This window comes from Triticum urartu, chromosome 3A, assembly GCF_056163025.1.
Source record: "Triticum urartu cultivar PI428250 chromosome 3A, HENAU_Tu73, whole genome shotgun sequence".
In the NCBI taxonomy this organism is placed as follows: domain Eukaryota; kingdom Viridiplantae; phylum Streptophyta; class Magnoliopsida; order Poales; family Poaceae; genus Triticum; species Triticum urartu.
This window is the reverse complement of record NC_141875.1, coordinates 516,587,831-516,608,441: the sequence shown is the minus strand read 5'-3', so window position 1 is coordinate 516,608,441 and position 20,611 is coordinate 516,587,831. Positions and strand designations below refer to the sequence as shown.

At 48.7% G+C, this 20,611-nt stretch overlaps 2 protein-coding genes across 2 annotated transcripts; one reads left to right on the top strand and one right to left on the bottom strand.

Moving 5' to 3' along the window:
- Positions 1-282: 282 nt before the first annotated feature.
- On the bottom strand, positions 283-1,815 carry LOC125546929 (trans-resveratrol di-O-methyltransferase-like). The gene is made up of 2 exons (XM_048711019.2): positions 957-1,815; positions 283-872 (listed from the first exon to the last, which is right to left on the bottom strand). Exons 1-2 carry the CDS (start codon positions 1,743-1,745, stop codon positions 579-581), a joined length of 1,083 nt encoding a protein of 360 aa, XP_048566976.2. The 5' UTR covers positions 1,746-1,815; the 3' UTR covers positions 283-578.
- A 3,113-nt stretch (positions 1,816-4,928) lies between these two features.
- On the top strand, positions 4,929-5,408 carry LOC147980342 (AP2-like ethylene-responsive transcription factor TOE2). Its single transcript, XM_087515564.1, has one exon. It carries the CDS (start codon positions 4,929-4,931, stop codon positions 5,406-5,408), a length of 480 nt encoding a protein of 159 aa, XP_087371690.1.
- The last annotated feature ends 15,203 nt before the right edge of the window (positions 5,409-20,611 follow it).

The window sequence follows — 20,611 nt, the reverse complement described above, 5'->3', positions numbered from 1 at the left end:
GTTAGCAAAGGCTGAGGGGCTGTTTCTTAACTAATTGGGCAATCAACCCCCTCTTATACTTGGTTCACTCTCTATCACTGCCATCAGGGTTCAAGTGCTAAATTTGACATTGATGCTCATGTTTCTTGACCTTCAACAAGTCTAATGAAATACCGCATGATAGGGACATCGAATATCAGTATTTGTTCGCATGGCACATAAAAGGTTAATTTGATCAGCTCCTAACAAGATTTGATAGCAGAAGCAGGAGAAGATGATGGCATTTTTGCATATACTCACGATGATGACAGTTTTAAACACAGACAAATGACAGTTTTTGCTGGAACACTGGAACGCAAAAGAAATCCAGAAGGAAACTGAAAAAAAAAATTCTGAAATGCCATGTAGCCGCCGGCGCGCCCCTTTTGCCATCATAGATTGGTTCTTTTTCTTTTCCTCGTCGATTTTTTTTCGTCAAAGAAAACGCCACAAGCCACCATAGACCCCTTAGCCCTCTAGTGCGTCCATTCGCAGTGAGCACAATACCAGAGACAAAAGGAAATCAAGGATTCCTCGCAAACAAAAAGAGAGAAGGAAACCTAAGGGTACACCTCGATCACCGACCGGATCCCGAGGATGGCCAGGATCTTGTAGCCGCTGAATCCCGCGTCGTCGAATATCTTGCGCCACTCGCGCTCGTCCCGCTCCGGGCTCCCCACCACTCCCATCATCATCACGTCCCACAGCAGCTGCGTCTCCGTGGCCCTCGCGTCCGCCGGGCTCGACCCCACCACCAGGTCCATCACGATCACCCTGCCGCCGGCCGGCACCGCCTCCCTGCACCGCCGCAGTATCTTCACGCACTCCTCGTCCCCCCACCCGTGCAAAATCCACTGCGAACAAAAGTCCCAAAGTAAACGCGACGTCATGGATCAGTCAAGTTCGTCCATGATCCGAGGAAGGTGCCTAGGCCTAACCTTGAGGAGGACGGCGTCGGCCTTCGGGACGCGCTCGAACATGTCCCCGGCGACGAACTCCACGCCCCCGTCGCCCGGCGGGACGCTCGCGACGACGTGCGGCAGATCCAGGACGCTGCACTTGACCTGGGGGAACGCGGCGGCGATGGCCCTGGCGGCGCCGCCGGACCCGCCGCCGACGTCCACCAGCGAGGCGAGCCCCCGGAACAGGTCTTGCCCGTGGCCGCGCACGATCAGGTCCATCACGAAGCGGCCGTCGCACGCCATGGCCTCGTTGAACGCCGCGCCGAACTCCGGGTTCTCCTTCGCCACCGCGTAGAACTCGCGCCCGCCGTGCGCGGTCGCGAACGGCACGCGCGCCGCGTCGTCGGACGCGCGGAACCACGCCGCCAGCGACATGGACGGGGACACGATGATCGGGTGCAGCATGGCGAGCGCGAACGGCGAGAGGCCCTGCCCCGCGCCGGGCGCCGAGACGAGGAGGCGCGAGAGCAGGGTGAGCCCGTAGGTGTCTGGCGCTGGCCCGGCGTCGAAGAAACCGGCGTGCGCGAGCAGACGCATGAGGCGGCGCAGGTAGGGCGTCCTGGAGGGGGGCAGGGAGAGCTCGGCGACGAGGTCGGGCACGGTGATGGAGCCGCCGCGGCGGTGGACGGCGTCGGGGATGCCGAGCTCGACGGCGCACCGGAGGGACATAGACTTGGTGTACGCGAAGACGTGGTTCCACAGCTCGGCCTGCGCTTGGAGGAGCTCGTCGTCGGTGGCGAGGCTGGAGTCACGGTTAGCGTCCATGACAATGTGCTTGATTGGTGTTGGGACTTGGGAGAGCGTGAGTTTGGTTAATTTAGAGGCGCCACCACGCCCTTAACTATAAATTGCCGTCCGGCCGAGCGTCTGAATAGTTGATAGTTTAAGTTGCATTGCGTAACTTGTGTTGCTATGCCTACAAACTACGAAGGTTCCTAAAGCCCCCGACCCTCCAATCTCCACTCTCCACTGACCTCCTTCCACAAAATACAGTACTTAATCGTTGACCACCTACCATGTACGAGGTCCTCAGGGAAGTTTCCCAACCAGCATACAGTGTGCCGGTGACATCGCCCTACATAAGCGAGGTGATGTAATTACAGATATAGCCCTTTCAGCTGACAACAAGCTGAGATTGTTAGTTTTCTTGTGGTGAAACCTGTTTATCAGGGTTAAAGTCCTAAACTTAATACGGGTGCTCACATTTTTTTAGATTTTTTTTTACTTTTCGACGATGTTCGTTCAGTGAAAGAAGACAATCCCGTCGAGGAGGTGTCTCTGGTTAGCGCATCTGGATGAGACCAACCGTTGTATGTTTCCGACGATCAATCGATTCGGGCCAAACCAAGAAATGCCATCTGTCCGCATGTGTGTTCTTCCTCGAGAACCTAGCATATGGCGGAGGAGGGTTTTGATCGGAGGCGGGGATCACAACCATGGGGGACAATTGGAGCGGGCGGATCTCGGAGAGGAGGCGAAGACATTGGTGTCTAGCTGGCTTTTGGCGCTTGTTCTGGCGATGTTAGGTTGTTTGAAATCTTGATGTAATTTTTATTACGCTTGAGATGCTTTGTACTTTTAGTAAACTTTTGTAATAGATCTGATCCTTTTCTCTTTTCTCTTAAAAAGAAACCGTCACACCTTACAAATGTTGTTTTCACATACTAGTCAATGTGTACGTGCAATGCACGTTAATTTGGAAGTATATTAAGTGCATGCGTATATTAAGTAGTATATTATTTGCGTGTTATTATGTGATTATTTGGCATGAAATTAACTGCACGCTAAACGTGTTTAGCGCTCGACATTGAAGCAGTCTAGGTCATTGGATTGACACTAGTAATGCGCACGTGCAACACACGCTAATATTTAGGCAATATATTAATTGCATGCGGATATTAGGCATGCTATTATTTGTGTGTTAATTTTGTGATTAGCGCAATATTCGGTATGATATTAATTGCACGTTAAACACGTTGAACGCTCGCCATTGGAGCAGTCTAGGTCGTTGGATTGACTTAGTTTGATGGCCGAGATCAGTTGGATCTGCCCTTTGGGTCTTTTTACATTGGTATAGATGATTTGATGGCCGAGATTAATTGGATCTGCCGCTTTGTTTTTTTATATCGGTATAGATATAGATATAGATGCTTCGCTGCAACATGCAAAACTACATACCCATGGAGGCTAAATTTCGTGTTTTGACCATTTTTTGAAAGTTAGTCGAGATCTGACCCTAGTTTGTAAAATTTTCGGGATCTGACCCTTTTGCTACCACCTATTTACGGGACGATCCCAGAGGAAATTGCACAAACCACCTACTTTTGGTGCTAGTTTTGCACAAAACACTCACTTTGCAGGTTTGTTGCACAAAACACCATATTTTGAGGTAATTTGTTGCAGCTAGGTCTAATCCACCATTTGGGTGCGTTGACATGATTCCTGATAAGTGGGTTCAGTTTGTAAGTGCATCCATGACAAAAAAACAGCCACATCAGTAGCCAACTAGAACTATCAATATCTCACAATCCTTGCTCCAATTGAGCTGATTTTTTTCTAGGATATTAGTGAGTGCACACATGATTTATTGGTTTGTTTTTGCATTTTACGAAAATGTTAAATTTTAACAAAAATATTAAACGAGTCAACTAGCATTGCAAAACCGCCTAGTATTTGGATGCTAAAACCTCATGGCGGTAATATTTTGGTGTGTGCGACTTGATGATGTCTATAATGGTCACATGTCAACTGCCTGGATGGTAACACCTCATGGCGGTAATATTTTGGTACGTGAGAGTTGGTGATGTCAATAATGGCTTTATGGCAGCCACTTGGATGCTAAAGCCTGACGACAACAATATATGCCATATCTTGGTGCTACTGATTTTATTTTATGAATATTGTGCCTATTTATAAATCATTTTATATTTGTGTAGCAATCTTATGTTTTTCACATGAAAGTTTATGGTGTGCTATTAGCTATTTGTAACTAGTAATGAATCTGGAAAGTTTCAGCTGGTTTGGGTCACATTATAACGAGATATCCGCGGTTTACATTGGCTCATAACTTTTTTTACTCAAAAATCAAAATTTTCAAAAAAAAATGCAGAACAATTCTAGTAAATCACACATGTATGCAATACTATTCTTGAAAAAGGCAGCTCATTTGGACCACAGTTTGTGAGATGTTTGCAATGTTAGTTGACTCGTTCAAATTTAACATTTTCAAAAAATGTAAAAAATAAATAAATCATACATGCACTCACTAATATTCTGGGGAAAATCCAGCTCAATTGAAGCAAAGAATTGTGAGATATTGACAGTTCTAGTTGGCTGCTGATGCGGCAAGTTTTTCTTGCTGCGATGCACTTACAAACTGGACTCACTTGTCAGAAATCATGTCAACACATACAAATGGTGGATTAGACCTAGCTGCAACGAATTACCCCAATATGTGGTGTTTTGTGCAACAAACCTGTAAAATAGGTGTTCTATGCAAAACTAGCACCAAAATTAGGTGGTTTGTGCAATTTCCTCGACGATTCCATAATATAAGAGCAACTCCAACAGGTCGACCCAAACAGACGGCGTTTCTGTCCGCTTTTTGTCCGTTTGGGTCGGCCGGCCGCCCGCGTCCGTCCATTTTTAGTTTTGGGTCGGCAGTGCGCCCAACGGGCTGACCCATTTGATGACCGCGCATGTTTTAGATCATGCCAGTGGCCATGCAGTCGCCCTGGTTTGGGTGCTCCAGCGCGCGGGAAAGGTTCGTGCGCGGGGGGGGGGGGGGGAAGCGGCCTAGCGCGCACTGGTTTTGGCGCTCCAGCGCGCGGGAAAGGTTCGCGCGCGCTCCGCGGCCGGCGCTCGTTATAAGAAGGCGCTCCCTCCACACTCTGTCCGCCGCCCACTCGTCTCGCCCCCTCTCACTAGCCTCGCCGCCTCTACGCCACCATGTCGATCCGCCGCCTGGGCGCTTCGGATTTTCGCGGAGTCCGCGAGCGCCGCTCCGGCGCCTTCTCCTCCGAGATCTGGTTTCACGAGAAACGTCTCATCCTCGGCACCTTCGACACCACAGAGGAGGCGGCCCGCGCGCACGACGTGGCGGCGTGGCGCCTCCTAAGGCCTCGTCAGGATATGAATTTTTCCAACGTGTCGAGCCAGTGGGCGCAGGATCTGACGGCTCTCCCACGGCTTTTCACCGACGAGGATCGTCGTGTCCACCGGAGGCGGCAGCGTCGCCTCGCCATCGCCGCGATGGACGTGGAAACCATGGTGGTGTGGCGCAAACGCTTCCCGCATGACATCGTCGACGAACGCCAGTTCTACAAGCAAAGGAGGTTGGAGAGGGACGCGAGGAGGACGGAGCGAGCTGCCTATCGGGAGGACAAGCATTTGCGGAAGCAGGCCGCTCAATTGAAACTGAAGCTATGAGAAACGTCGGGTTGGACTTTGAAGACGAGCAGCATGCTGACGCCTATATTCAGACGTCGGAGGAGGACATTACCGAGTCGGAGTTAGAAAGCGACGAGTAGTGGTGGTTTCTTTTATCTGTGTACGCTAGAATTATCTATGTATCCATTTTATCGAAAAAATGGCCGGCGGCGTCGGCGACGAAGCAGGCAAGCGAGGGAGTGCTGTTTGATGTGGAGCGGTGTAACACCCACAATGCGACTATATCTCCCACGTGTCGGGGCACGACTTAGAGGCATAGCCGCATGGTAGGTTTGTCGCAAGAGGGGTAATCTTCACACAATCCCATGTACTGAATAGAAAGGGATAAAGAGTTGGCTTACAATTGCCACTTCACACAATAAAAGTTATACATACATCATCCAGAATACAATCAAGGTCCGACTATGGAACCAAAGTAAAAGAAGACAACCCCAAAAGCATAGATCCCTGATCGTCCCAATTGGGCTCCACAACTGATCAAACGGAAAAGACACAAAACAATGATCAAGATCTTCATCGAGCTCCCACTTGAGCTCGGTTGCGTCATCTGCGCTGGTATCATCGACACCTGCAACTATTTGTAAGTATCTGTGAGCCATGAGGACTCAGCAATCTCACACCCGCGAGATCAAGACTATTTAAACTTATGGGTAGGAAAGGGTGGTGAGGTGGAGCTGCAGCAAGCACTAAGTATATATGGTGGCTAACTTACGCAAGTAAGAGTGAGAAGAGAAGCAACGCACGATGGAGAATCTATAAGTGACCAAGAAGTGATCCTAAGGCTACTTACGTTCAAGCATAACACAAGAACCGTGTTCACTTCCCGGACTCCGCCGAGAAGAGACCATCACGGCTACACACGCGGTTGATTCATTTTAATTAAGTTAAGTGTCAAGTTCTCTACAACCGGACATTAACAAATTCCCATCTGCCACATAACCGTGGGCACGGCTTTCGAAATTTCAAAACCCTGCAGGGTTGTCCCAACTTAGCCCATCACAAGCTCTCACAGTCAACGAAGGATATTCCTTCTCCCGGGAAGACCCGATCAGTCTCGGAATCCCGGTCACAAGACATTTCGACAATTGTAAAACAAGACCAGCAAAGCCACCCGATGTGCTGACAATTCCGATAGGAGTCACACGTATCTCGTTCTCAGGGCAACACCGGATGAGACTAGCTACGAGTAAAACCAAACCTCAAGTTTCTCCGAGGTGGCCCCACAGGCAGCTCGGTTCAGACCAACACTTAGAGAAGCACTGGGCCTTGCTGGAGGAGTTTTATTCAAAGCGAACTGTCAAGGGGGTCCCATAACACCCAACCGCGTAAGGAACACACAATCAAGGACCATAACACCGGTATGACGGAAACTAGGGCGGCAAGAGTGGAACAAAACACCATGCGTAAGGCCGAGCCTTCCACCCTTTACCAAGTATATAGATGCATTAATTAAAATAAGAGATATTGTGATATCCCAACATATCCATGTTCCACCATGGAACAAACTTCAGCTTCACCTGCAACTGACAATGCTATAAGAGGGGCTGAGCAAAGCGGTAACTTAGCCAAACAACGGTTTTCTAGGAAGGTGGGTTAGAGGCTGAACATTGCAATATGGGAGGCATGATATAACAAGTGGTAGGTAGCGCGGCATGGCAATAGAGCGAACAACTAGCAAGCAAAGATAGAAGTGATTTCGAGGGTATGGTCATCTTGCCTGAGATCCCGCAAGGAAGAAGAACGAGTCCATGAAGAAGACAAACGGACGTAGTCGAACGGATCCTCACAAACGCGACGTTATCGGAACAAACCCGAAGAAGCAACACCGGAAAGAAGTAAACAACATAGTAAACAACCATCACATGAACATGGCATGATGCACAACCAAGTATGATGCATGTCCGGTTTAATGAGGCATGGCATGGCAAAGTGCAACAAACAACACTAGAAATTAAGTGGAGCTCAATATGCAACGAGTTGCATATTGACGAAACACCACATCAAATATTTAGTTCTCTCTCATTTATGTACACAACAATATTAAATGTTGTTAAACATGGCAAGAGGTGAAGCATATGAAAACTACCTATCTAGACAAGTTTAAATAAGGCCGGCACAACGAACAACAATTCCAGTAAATCCTCATGGGCATAATATGAATTTGGTACTGTTCTTCCCTATACACAATTTTAGAGTTGTTAAACATGCAAAGTAATGCCACCATGTTAAACTAGGCATTTTTATGCCCCATTTACATATAAAGATTATTTAAAATGGAGCTATGGTTATTAAGTTATGAATTAAAGTATTTTAGCATGTCATTTAAGCAAATTTAAACAAACAACAGTTTAAACATTTTAAACATGCATGAAAGTTGGATATTATGAAACTAGACAAGATTCTAAGCAACTTTCATATATAAATCATTTTAATCGGATGCATCATTTGTGAGTTACGTTATGCATGAACTAGGAGGACTTTTCTGCAAAACTGCAAATTCCTGGAATAAAAGGAAAATCATTCTGGAGAAAAAAACATGAAACGGGCCAAAACTGGTCATCCCAACAGTGGAAGGGGGAGGTGCAGCGGTGGCTCACCATGGGCTTGGCCCATGAGTTGGAGGGGAAGCAGGCCGGGGAGCTGCTGGGCCTGCTGTGGATTTGGCCCATGCGCAAGGCAGCGGTCAACGCCGGCGTGCTGCTTTGCCGTGGTGGTACGGCGACGGCGCAGGCGGCGAGGAAGGTCGGAGACGGTGGCGGGGCGAAGGGGCAACCAGATCCGTGGGAGGTCGGCCCGTTTCCAGCAACGACGAGGCTGGCCGGCGATGGGACGGCGAGGTGCGGCACTCCGGCGGCGGTACCTGACCATGGGCAGAGAGAGGTGAGAGGCTCGGGTGAGGGGGAGAGAGGGAAGAAAGGGAGCACGGGGAACGAGGTGCGAGCGACCTGGGAGGAGGCGGTCATCCCCAACGGCACTCCGACGAGCCTTGACGTGCTCAGGTGGCCTAGGTCGCCGGCGGGCGGGGAGGAGAAGGTCGGGCGGCGCGAGGAGCTCGGGATCGGGCTCCTCCCGATCCGGATCGAAGACGGCGGCGCGGTGCGGGCATCTCGGGCCCAGATCGGCCCGGGGAGGGCCGCGGATGGGCTCCGGCAGGCCCGTGCGGGAGGTGGAGGGAGGCAGGGCGAGGTGGCGCGTAGGGGTTGGCTGCGCACGGCGACGCTACTGACGTGGCGGCGGCGCTGGGTGGTGCTGGCGGTGACAAGTGGCAGCGGGGGAGCATGCCGGCGCTGAAAATGAGGAAGGCGGCATCGGCTGATGATTTGGGGGCGCGGAAAACGAGGAGGAGGGGAAGGAATGTCCAGATTTGGAAAGGGGGTTCCCTTTTATAGCAAAAATGGCTAGGGTTGAGGTTCTAGGGGATTTTCGGAGCCTCCGATCGCGATCCGATGGCTCCGGACGCGAGGAGGGGTAGGTTGGAGCTTGTGGGTTGTGCAGAAGGCCTCGGGCTGAGACGATAGAAGAGAGAGGGAGGCTCGGCGTCTGTTTCCGGAGACCGAAAACGTCCGACGTTTGACCAGCTATAATGCCGCTATAGTTTAACGGTTGGGCTATAAAACGAGCTCCGAATGCGATGAAACTTGGCAGGCGGCCTACTGACAACAAAACAACACCGCACGCCAAATTTCATCCCATCCTGAGAACATTTTCTCACCACTTATAAAATAATATTTCGAAGGTGCCGTGGGCGCGTGCAAGTGTGGACGGGCTCAGAACGGACGACGTAAAGAACTGGGAGACCCGGACGGATGCAAGTTTTGAAAACATGCAGATGCGATGCGGATGATGACATGGCAAAGATGTGACACGCAAGAAAATGACAAGGCAACAACAACGAATAACTGGAAGACACCTGGCGCAACAGTCTCGGGGTGTTACAACACTCCACCACTACAAGAGGATCTCGGCCCGAGATCTAGGATGGCACAGGGGAAAACAGAAGAGGAAGTGGAAGAGGTAAAACTAAGTTGCTTATTTGACAAATGAGTGAAACCAAAGAACCTTGAGGGGTTGAAAACTTGAAATAAAGAATACAACGGAGATGAACAAAGTTGAAAACACTCCGTTAGAAAAGGGGAACAAGGAACATTACGGAAAACCTTGTATGTTGAAAGGCATAAGAAAAGGGTTGCAAAGGACAAGAAATACATGCAAGCACTCCGGTTGAAACGAGATGTACAAGGGCCGATAAGGATCAATTACGACAACACTCTGGTTGGAAAAGGAAGGCGAAGAATATGAACTTTGCAAAATGAAAGCACTTGGATGAGAGTCCGGTTAGAAGAGAAATGATAGACACAACACTCCGGTTAAAACAAGATAGAGAATGAAAAAGAATGATATAATTTGGGTAGCACTCCGACTGTAAATGAAAGGAATTGAACATGAATTTGACAAGATGAGAGGACACTTGATGAGATCAACAACACACTGCCTCCAGAACTATTGAAAGAATTGCACAATGGGTAAGAAAGATTTCAGACAACACTCTAGTTGAGAAGGGAGGCACAACTTGATAGAATGGGAAGAACTTGAAAAGAGGACACGACACTCCGGTTAAATGGATAATCACGAAAAGAACACGGTCCTCACAATTCGAGATGATGATTGAAGAGAGCAACCTCACAAAGCCTCCGAAAGAAATAATAGAAGATATATCATTGGAATAACAAAATGGAGAAGAAAATGACAACTTCTGCCACAAATGAGCTTGGAAAGCACCCTTCGAAGAAGTTTAAAACGGAGTTGTTGAAAACCAACAATAAAACGAAAACGCTTGTAGTGGGCTTATGGAAAACATCTCAAAACTGAGGTGAAATTCTGCCACCGAAAGCAACGATTGATCGGGAACAAAGAATAGATGAAACACTTCTTCCATCAAGATGATAGAGAGATAACTTGAATCATTGATAAGAACCACAATAGCAACATTCCTTAGGGAAGGCTTTAGGTGAAATATGACACACGATAACTCCAACGAAGGGATTAATGGATTTAAAATACCTCATTCTTGATAACTTGTGAATCATGAAACACGAAGGGAAATTATCAAGAATGACATAACACCACCTCAAAGATGAGATATGAAAATATTGCACTCCGGAATGTGAGCTGAAGAATGCTTGAACTCCTCAAAACAAGACATGTGTTGAGCACCATGTTTATTTGAGAGTATATCTTGGCGGATCATAACTTCGAGAGAAATCTTGAAGAACAATTGAAGAATGAAAGGAATCCTTAACGAACCACCAAGTAGAGCCTCCGTGAAGAACTTTGGTAATAAAAGAATGATCAAACGAAACGAAAGTTGAAAAGAACTCCGGGAGAAGCCTAGCAATGATTCAATGGAGCTTCGCGACGAGATAATGCGGAAAACTTGAAACTCTGGAAAAGAAAAGATGAAGCATCTCTAACCAAGAATGTGATATGATGAACAACTCTGGAAAGAAGAAACAATCACTTGGATGAAGCAAGAATAAGAATTATGTTATGTGTATCCTTCATCAATTTAGATTGATGAGAAGCAACGGATTTGGCATACTACTTATTCTCATAAAAAGGATTAAGATAGATATAGCGCAAACTTGGGAATGTCTTCAACGAACCACCGGTAGGATTGGAAAGAACGAATGAATTGATAAATAACCGAGGAAGAGAAATGTTGGATGAAACACCATAAGAATCGAAAATGAAAGTAGCAAAGGAAAAATTTACCAGGAAGAATTGGAAAATGAATGAAGATGCTTGAGGGAATTTAGATACATGAGAACGGAGAGATCATGAACTGATTTGAGGATATTTGAACGATGCACCGGTAAGATTTGGAGAATGAGAGCTAAAAGCTGGAATGAATAATTCTGAGATGATGCGCTCCGAAGAATCAAACTGAAAAATACACCTGAATTGCTCCGGATGGGTGAAAGAATTCTCACAATCGAAAAAAATTATGAGAGGAGGGCAACAAGCTTGAAGTTCGCATCTTTGGAAGAATGGTAAGATTTGGAGGAGAAACTCTTCTTCGGTCTTCAAAATCCGAGAATGACGGCGAGAAACACCACCATGAATTGTTGAGACACTCCGGAATAATGAAGAATATGAAGGTTGAATCAACAACGAAAAGAATTTGAAAGATCTTGGAGAAAAACATATGACTGATGATAATTCATTCTTATGTCAACTTTGAAATGAACTTGAGAATAACTCCGGAAAAGAATTAGAAGAGTCAGGTAAGATCCTGGAAAAAGACATGTGGGTTACGGCGCACTCAGGAGAAACACCGTTGAAATGATTACTGAGAAAGAGATAAAGCACCAGTTGAATTATATGGCTTGAACAAGATATCCACCTCGAAATAACTTGAACGGATTGAGAATGGAAAACGTGAATCTTCTGAGATATCTTCGGCACTTCGGATAAACATGAATATCAAGAGGTGGATGATTAAGATGTGCACCGACATGATAAAACATTAGAAACAAGGAAAGGATATAATCGATAAATCTTGAATTGAATCCACCGGAGAAGAAAAGAGAATGAAGAATGATTAACTTGAATCTTCCTTGGAATCTTCATGAGGATCACCGGATACGAACATTGAAAGAAAAGGATGAAGAGACTTCACATGAATAAAATGGATACTTGATTAAGAACTCCGAGTCCTTGAAGAAAAAGGGTGGGAGGGCGGGGAAAACAAAGACAACTTGGGACAGATGAAACAAACACCGTTGAGAAAACTTAGAGTTGATCTTGTGAATGTTGAAAAAAAATGATAGGATCATCTTGAAGAGAATCGCACCGGTTGGAAAGAATTGACATGACAATCTCGATGATCATGACAGATTAGCATCCACATATAAATATAAGAATACCGCTTAGGAAAGGTATGGAATCAACACTTGACATTGAAGCAACTCAAATACCTCAATCAAATCAAAAACAAAGGATTGGCTTGCAAAATAAGCAGGAACAAACATATGATAGATCCCATATCGTATCATGTGTCTGTTGGAAAGATATTCTAGGAGTTACTTGAATTCCCACCTATAAACTCCCGAAACTTTCTGGTTATGCAATCAGGTGTTGGGGATATAGGGGAAGTGAGGGAGTCCTGGATTAGGGGGTCTCCGGACAGCCGGACTATATCCTTTGGCTGGACTGTTGGACTATGAAGATACAAGATTGAAGACTTCGTCCCGTGTCCGGATGGGACTCTACTTGGCGTGGAAGGCACGCTAGGCAATACGGATATGTATATCTCCTCCCTTGTAACCGACCTTGTGTAACCCTAGCCCCCTCCGGTGTCTATATAAACTGGAGGGTTTTAGTCCGTATGACAACAGACAATCATACCATAGGCTAGCTTCTAGGGTTTAGCCTCTCTGATCTCGTGGTAGATCAACTCTTGTAATACTCATATCATCAAGAACAATCAAGCAGGACGTAGGGTATTACCTCCATCAAGAGGGCCCGAACCTGGGTAAACATTGTGTCCCCTGCCTCCTGTTACCATCCGCCTTAGACGCACAGTTCAGGACCCCCTACCCAAGATCCGCCGGTTTTGACACCGACATTGGTGCTTTCATTGAGAGTTCCACTGTGCCGTCGCCATAAGGTTTGATGGCTCCTTTGATCATCGGTAACGATGCAGTCCAGGGTGAGGTTTTCCTCCCCAGACAGATCTTTGTATTCGGCGGCTTCGCACTGCGGGCCAATTCGCTTGGCCATCTGGAGCAGATCGAGAGCTATGCCCATGGCCATCAGGTCAGATTCGGAAACTTGAACTATGCAACAGTTATCCGCGGAGACTTGATCTTCGACGGATTCGAGCCCATGGCAGGTGTGCCGCACAGTCATGACGAGCATGACATAACTCTGCCGTCAGACAGTATGCGGGAGATCGCATCCGCAACTACTTCGGCTGTCAATCCAGAGCAAATCGCGCCGTCCGAGAGCGGAGGGATATACCCCGTCACGGAGGTCGCGCTCTCAGCGGCGATAGATCCAGGCGCTGACTTTACCCCTTACGAGAGTCGTGTTGCCGAACCACTAGATTCACCCCCGGCCACGGACTCCGAGCCGCTTATATCCATGCCCGTCGAACCCGACTGGGCGTCGATCATGGAGTTCACCTCCGTAGATATCTTTCAGCACTCGCCTTTCGGCGACGTGCTAAATTCATTAAGGTCTCTCTCCCTGTCAGGAGAACCTTGGCCGAACTATGTTCGGCTAGAATGGGATGCGGACGACGAAGAAATTCGCTGCCCACCCACCACCCACTTGGTAGCCACTGTCGACGACTTAACTGACATGCTTAACTTCGACTCCGAAGACATTGAAGGCATAAATGAAGATGCAGAAGACGAACAGGAACCAACGCCCACAGGGTGCCCGACAATCACCTCATCACATGACATATACATGGTGGATACACCCAAAGAGGGCAATGGCGAAGAGACAGCGGAGGATGCCCCCTCCAAGCAACCCAAGCGCCGACGTCAGCGGCGCCGCTCTAAGTCCCGCCATAGCAAAAACAGCGATAACAGCGCAAGAGGAAATAGCAGTCCAGTCAAATCTAAAAGAAACGATGACTGTGCCGCCCCGCTGGTAGAGCACGATCAAGACGCAAACGGCGAACACAGTGCGAATCCGGCTCCGAACACGGCGACGCCAAGGATAAACCTCATCAAACCCCGTCTGGGGAGGAAAACAGTCCGGACGAATATGCACACATCATCCCAGAAACGCACTTGGAGCAAGAGAACCTCCGCAAAAGGCTTATTGCCACAGCGAGGAGCCTGAAGAAGCAGAAGCAAAGGCTTAAGGCCACACAAGATACGCTCAACAGCAGGTGGAGCAAAGTGTTCGACAACGAAACAAAGTATGGTGGAAGTTACCACACAAACAGCTATCCAAAGCGCAAGCTATTACCTGAATTCGACGATGAGGCCTTAGAGCCCACACAGCCGAAAAATGATACAGCCAACCGGCCAGATCTACCACCTTGTGACCGCAATAGAGCGGCTAACAAAGTCGCACATAAGTCAACACACGATCTACGTGAGAACTTCCGCCAAAAATCCGGAGCGACCAGATCCATCTATGGATCTTGGAAGCATGCTCTGGCACAAAATCAAAACCGGATACTACAACCGTCCAAACACCATGGCATATCCCAATAGAGGGGTGCCGCACACCCCCTATGTTTCACCGATGAGGTGCTGGATCACGAATTCCTAGAAGGATTCAAACCAGTGATCATAGAGGCGTACGACGGGACCACAGACCCTGGAGTCTGGATCGAGGACTTTATTCTCCATATTCATATGGCTCGCGGAGATGATCTCCATGCCTTTAAATACTAGCCCCTCAAGCTTAAAGGGCCAGCTCAGCACTGGTTGAAAAGCCTCCCCGAAAACTCAATTGGAAGTTGGGAGGAACTCGAGGACGCTTTTCGGGCTAATTTTCAAGGGACTTATGTCCGACCTCCGGATGCAGACGATTTAAGTCATATAATCCAACAGTCCGGGGAGTCCGCCCGAAAGCTTTGGAACAGGTTCCTCACCAAGAAGAACCAAATCGTCGACTGCCCGGACGCCAAAGCCTTAGTAGCTTTTAAACACAGTGTCCGAGACGAATGGCTCGCCAGACACCTCGGCCAAGAAAAACTGAGAACAATGGCAGCCCTAACAAGCCTCATGACCCGCTTTTGCGTGGGCGAAGACAGCTGGTTGGCCCGTAGCAACACCAGCGACCCAAGCACATCCGAAGTCAGGGATGTCAACGGAAACCATGATCCAACAAAAACAAGCGTTGAAATAAAAGAGGGTAGCCCAGATAACACGGCGGTAAACGCCGGATTCAGGGGCTCTCGACCTGGTCAGCGGAAAAAGCCTTTCAAAGGCAACAGAGAAGGACCAACCGGCCTAAACAAGATTCTTGACAAGCTCTGTCAGATTCACGACACCCCCGACAAACCTGCAAATCACACCCACAGAGAATGTTGGGTCTTCAAGCAGGCCGGCAAGCTAAACGCCAAACACAAAGGGGAAGAGACACTAAGCGAAGACGAGGATGAACCTCGCCAGCAAAGCACTGGAGGACAGAAAAAGTTCCCACCAGAAGTTAAAACGGTAAACGTGATCCATGTGACAAAGAGGAGAAGCAAGCATGCACTCCGAGATACACGCGCCATAGAGCCTGTCACCCCTAGGTTCAACCCCTGGTTGGCCTGCCCGATCACTTTTGATCGTAGGGATCACGCGACAAGAATCCGGCACGAAGTACTGGCGGCCTTGGTGTTAGACCCAATAATAAACGGGTACCATTTCACACGAGTCCTCGTGGACGGCGGCAGTGATCTAAACCTAATATATCAGGACACAGTCCGCAAAATGGGGATAGACCCGACACACATAAGCCACAGTAATACTACCTTCAAGGGAGTAATACCAGGCCAAGAGGCCCGCTGTACAGGCTCACTACTGCTAGAGGTCGTATTCAGTTCTCCCGATAACTTCCGAAGCGAAAGTTTAACTTTCCACGCCGCTCCATTCCGAAGTGGTTATCAAGCACTACTCGGAAGAACGGCTTTCGCTCGTTTTAATGCAATACCGCATTATGGTTTTCTCAAGCTTAATATGCCCGGTCCACGTGGCATCATTACAGTTAGCGGAAATACCGAACGTTTTTTACGTGCGGAAGAGGATGCGGCGGCTTTAACAGCCGCGAACTAGACGGCCTCACCAACCAAGAAAAGTGACAGGTCGTCAAGACCACGGACACGGTTAGACGAGTCCGGCATTTCACCACATATACATGAGATTGGTTTAATGATCAAACCCTCATAGACGATACCAGGGGCTTCCCGCGCGTAATCAGGGCCAACCCGGCTCAACTTGACTTCTCTTGAATTTTTATAGTTCATTGACAATAACCAATTCTTCCTTCCTTTTTTTTGGCACGGCAACTTTCACCTAAGTTCTTTCCTTTTACATATGACAATCGTGCTACACCCATCCAGGACACGACACAACAGAGACACAGGCGCAGACGTGCAGCAGGGACCCGCCCAAAGGTTTCTTTTTAGATTAAGACCCTGTGTAAACTTTTTTACTATCTCTTGTTGTTCACATCCTTCGGATACTCCACACAACCAAGAAGGATGCTGACGTTATTGGAATGTTGCCACGTCAGGATATTGCACGTACCTGGACACATGGGGTTTATTATCAAGGGCATTGTTTAGCCCGGTATATGTTATAAAGACCAAACACCTTAGGGAGTGTTCGGCGTCGCGAGTTTGGCCCTATATGCATCAGCTCCGAATCATGTCTTAGGTCAAATGTTGGGTTTGCCCGGCTCCCACGTTTTGGTACCTTACGTTCCGTTATATCGGCTAAGGTAGCACTGGGAGAACTACTGCGATTGTGCCCTGGTTCACCTGGATGAGCACCTCAGTAGAGAAAGCCAAAAATTGATTGTCATGATATAGCGAGAGACTGGTGAACCACTCGATGACTCAGTGGAATCTTTGGGATTCCTCCACATTAACGAAGGGCCGTTTCCCGGTCATGTACGTACGCACCCCGTGTTCGGACGAGCGCAAAAGTACCAGGGGCTATATAGTAGCCCCACCGTCAAACTCCTATGGCTAAGTGAAAGTGTTAAAGCAATATAGTCCGATTGCCTCGTTCGCTGCACTACCACCTCCTTAATGGACCAAGACGTTGGATCAAGTGTGGATTCACGTTTTCTGCGAACACCCCCGCATTATATGCGTGGGGGCGGAAGCCGACGACTGCAAACTTTTAGGTTATATACATATATACATAAACGGCCGCACAGGAGGCATCATAGTACTTTCGGGCAAAAGTATAAATACAACCTTGATAACTCAATAAAACAATGTTTTTACAATGGAAGTACATGTCACTAGAACATAATATTCTTCAAGCACTGAGCCTCTATCGAACGAGCGCCTTCAAGAACTTGTTCAAAGTAGTGCTTGGCAGCCACTCGGCCTACGGCCGAACCCTGTGTCGCAACAGTGGTGGCCTCCATCTCCGCCCAGTATGTCTTGACGCGGGCAAAGGCCATCTGCTCACCCTCTATGCACGCCGATCTCTTCATAGCATCGATGTGCGGCACGGCACCAAGGAATTGTTGCACTAAACTAAAATAGCTATTCGGCCTTGGCCCTCTCGGCCACAGATGATCCACAATGGACCTCATGGCAAGTCCGGATAACCTATGGAGCTCGGCCCACTCGGCCATCCGCTCATTCAACAGCAGCGGACGGACGGGGGCATGAGACTGTGACCAGAACAACTTTTCCACTTCGCGATCTTCCTGATCCTTGAAGTATTCGGCCGCATCAGCAGCACTTGCAGCCAAATCCACGTAGGCGTCCGCAGAACTCCATAGTCGGTCAAGAGGAGCATACTTCGGATCTTCGAATTTAGTCCGCAACAAGAAAGGCTTCCTAGACATGATATCTGCAGCTTGATGCAGCTCCTCCTTCATCGCTTTAATTTTGGAGCGGGCTTCCTTGGCAGCTACCAGGGCCTTCTCCAGGTCCGTCGCCTTCGCTCGGCTTTCTTCTTCAAGAAGCTGGTAATGGTCAGCGGCATCTTTTAACTCTATGGCCATTTTGGCCATTCTTTCCTTGCTCTTGCAATGCGCGGCCTGTTCGGCCCTCAACTCTTCGGCCACCTTTAGAGCGGCCGCATTGTACTCCTTGCTTGTTCCTTGGCTCGGGCAAGCTCCGCCCGAAGGGTCTCCACAGTGGCAGCTCCATCTGCAGTCACAACATATTAAAGATACTGGCATCATGCTCCTCTTATTATGTGACGATCACCAGAGCAATCACTTACCCTGTGCCTCGTCAAGCTGCTGGTTGACAAGCATGATATCGGCATCGGCCGCATCAAGTTCCCGCTTTAGCTCAGCAAACCCATCAGTTCGGCTAGCCACCGTAGCCTCAGCCGCCTGCACATAAAGGCAGACGGGTTATTACCTGGGAATATGATCCTCGGTTGCCGCCGTTCTCAATGACAACCAGAGTCTCAGGGGCTACTATCTGCATAGGGCACACCTAACGTGTGCGGTACTACCAAAAACATACACTATTTCACGTACCTCAAAGCCTTTCAACAGACTCATAAAGGCTTCGTGCAATCCATTTTCAGCAGATGAAATCCTTTCAATTACCGTACCCATCAGCGTATGATGCGCTTCCGAGACGGCCGCTTGCCCCAGAAGATCCTTTAGTGCGTCCGACCGCACACTGTACGGTTCCGGACTCTTGTTGCCGCTCTCCTTAGGAGCCGGATACTGGGGATTCCGGGTAGCCAAAGGGTTATCCTTTAGCCTTGGCGGATCCGGAGACACCCTCCGCGACGACACTTCAGGGTCGCTTGCCTCATGAGGCGGGGTGTCAGGGGGGCGTTTCGCTCTCCATCATCTCCGGAAGAAGATCCCCCGAAGACGAACTCTGTCGAGAAGGGCTACGATCCGGACTACAATTTATAAGCATCGGTTATTGTCTTCGGAAGTAAGGTAGGATATTTTCACTATTAGATACTTTTTGATTACTTATAGCTCGGTAGAGGGCTGATCCCCACGCGGACATTGTGCGGCAAGAATACCCTCCGAGGCAGGACCCTCTGGCGGAGATTTCTTCTCCCGTTTGGAAACCTTAGTTTCCGAATCTTCAGAGGTAGTCCTCTTCCTTCCCCGGGGAGAAAGAATGTCAGATTCTTCCCCCTGGTTATCCTCCCTCGCGGAGGCGCTCATCCCCTCGGTTGGGATGAGTAGCGAGTGAGGCCTGCTGTCGGCCTCTTTATTGCCCCCTTCATCTTCCTTTGAGGGCACTTGATAAGACGCCGGCTCGAGCATTTTGTCCAGTACCGGATTGTCCAAGCATTCAAGAAGGGGGGCCGGACACCTGATCATCTTCGCCTTTGTTATCCAGTCCTGGTCAAAGAGCGACTTTTTAGAATGATGTCATGATAAATAAAAGGACAGTGTGTTCGGCCATGGGATTACTTACTTGGGTAGTAGGGCGGTTGCAGCTCAAACCCACATCCTCGGTGGTGTCCGGACACTCTATTTAGGGTCCGAAGAACAATTTGTACATCTCTTCGAGCGTCATGCCGAGGAAATGCTGAATAGCTCGCGGTCCTTTTGGGTTGAATTCCCACATACGGATGGGCCGACGTTTGCAAGGCTGGACTCGACGAACCAGCATAACTTGCATTAGCATAACCAGACTGAAATCTCTCTCAAAGAGATCTCGGATATGGCTCTGCAATATTGGCACATCCTTTGCTGGACCTCAGCTCAGCCCCCTGCTGATTCATGACATCAGTTGCAATGGGGGGCCCGAGCGAAAGGTGGGGGCGGCCACCCACTTGGCACTTCGGGGAGCTGTGATGTAAAACCACTCCCGCTGCCACAACTTGGACACCCCTGGGAAGGAACCCTCTGGCCATGGAGCATCGGTGATTTTGCTTATTAAAGCACCTCCGCACTCTGCGTGCCGCCCCTCGATCATCTTCGGCTTCACATCGAAGGTCTTGAGCCACATGCCGAAGTGAGGGGTAATGCGGAGGAAGGTCTCACATACGACAATAAATGACGAGATGTGAAGAAGGGAATCCGGTGCCAGATCATGGAAATCCAACCCATAATAGAACATAAGACCCCTAACGAAGGGTTCTAGAGCGAGGCCTAGTCCTCAAAGGAAGTGGGAGATGAACACGACACTCTCGGTGGGTTTGGGGGAGGGATGACCTGCCCTCAGGCAGGCAGCCTATGCGAAATTTCAGCGGTCAGATATCTGGCCTCTCTCAGCTTCTTGATGTCCTCCTCTGTGACAGAGGAAGGCATCCACCGACCTTGAAGGTTGGATCCGGACATAGTTGAAGGTCCAAAGCACCTGACCCGAGCTTTGGGTGTTAGAACTCGAGGCAGGGGAAGGATTCGATTGAGCACGAGAGGGAAAAAAGAAAAAGCCTTGTCCTCTTTATAAAGAGGGTGCATATCAAGCGTCCTCCTCATGGCCGTTTTGGACTTGCCTAAGATCTAGGAGTCATACCAACAGGCACGGTTGGGTTACCCACGTC

What these genes read in the sequence shown, in the direction of transcription:
- LOC125546929 (XM_048711019.2), bottom strand. Translation starts at nt 1,745, where the DNA reads ATGGACGCTAACCGTGACTCCAGCCTCGCCACCGACGACGAGCTCCTC. An exon ending in CCGACGCCGTCCTCCTCAAG is followed by an intron (nt 873 to 956) that starts GTTAGGCCTAGG and finishes TTTTGTTCGCAG; the next exon opens with TGGATTTTGCACGGGTGGGG.
- LOC147980342 (XM_087515564.1), top strand. Translation starts at nt 4,929, where the DNA reads ATGTCGATCCGCCGCCTGGGCGCTTCGGATTTTCGCGGAGTCCGCGAG.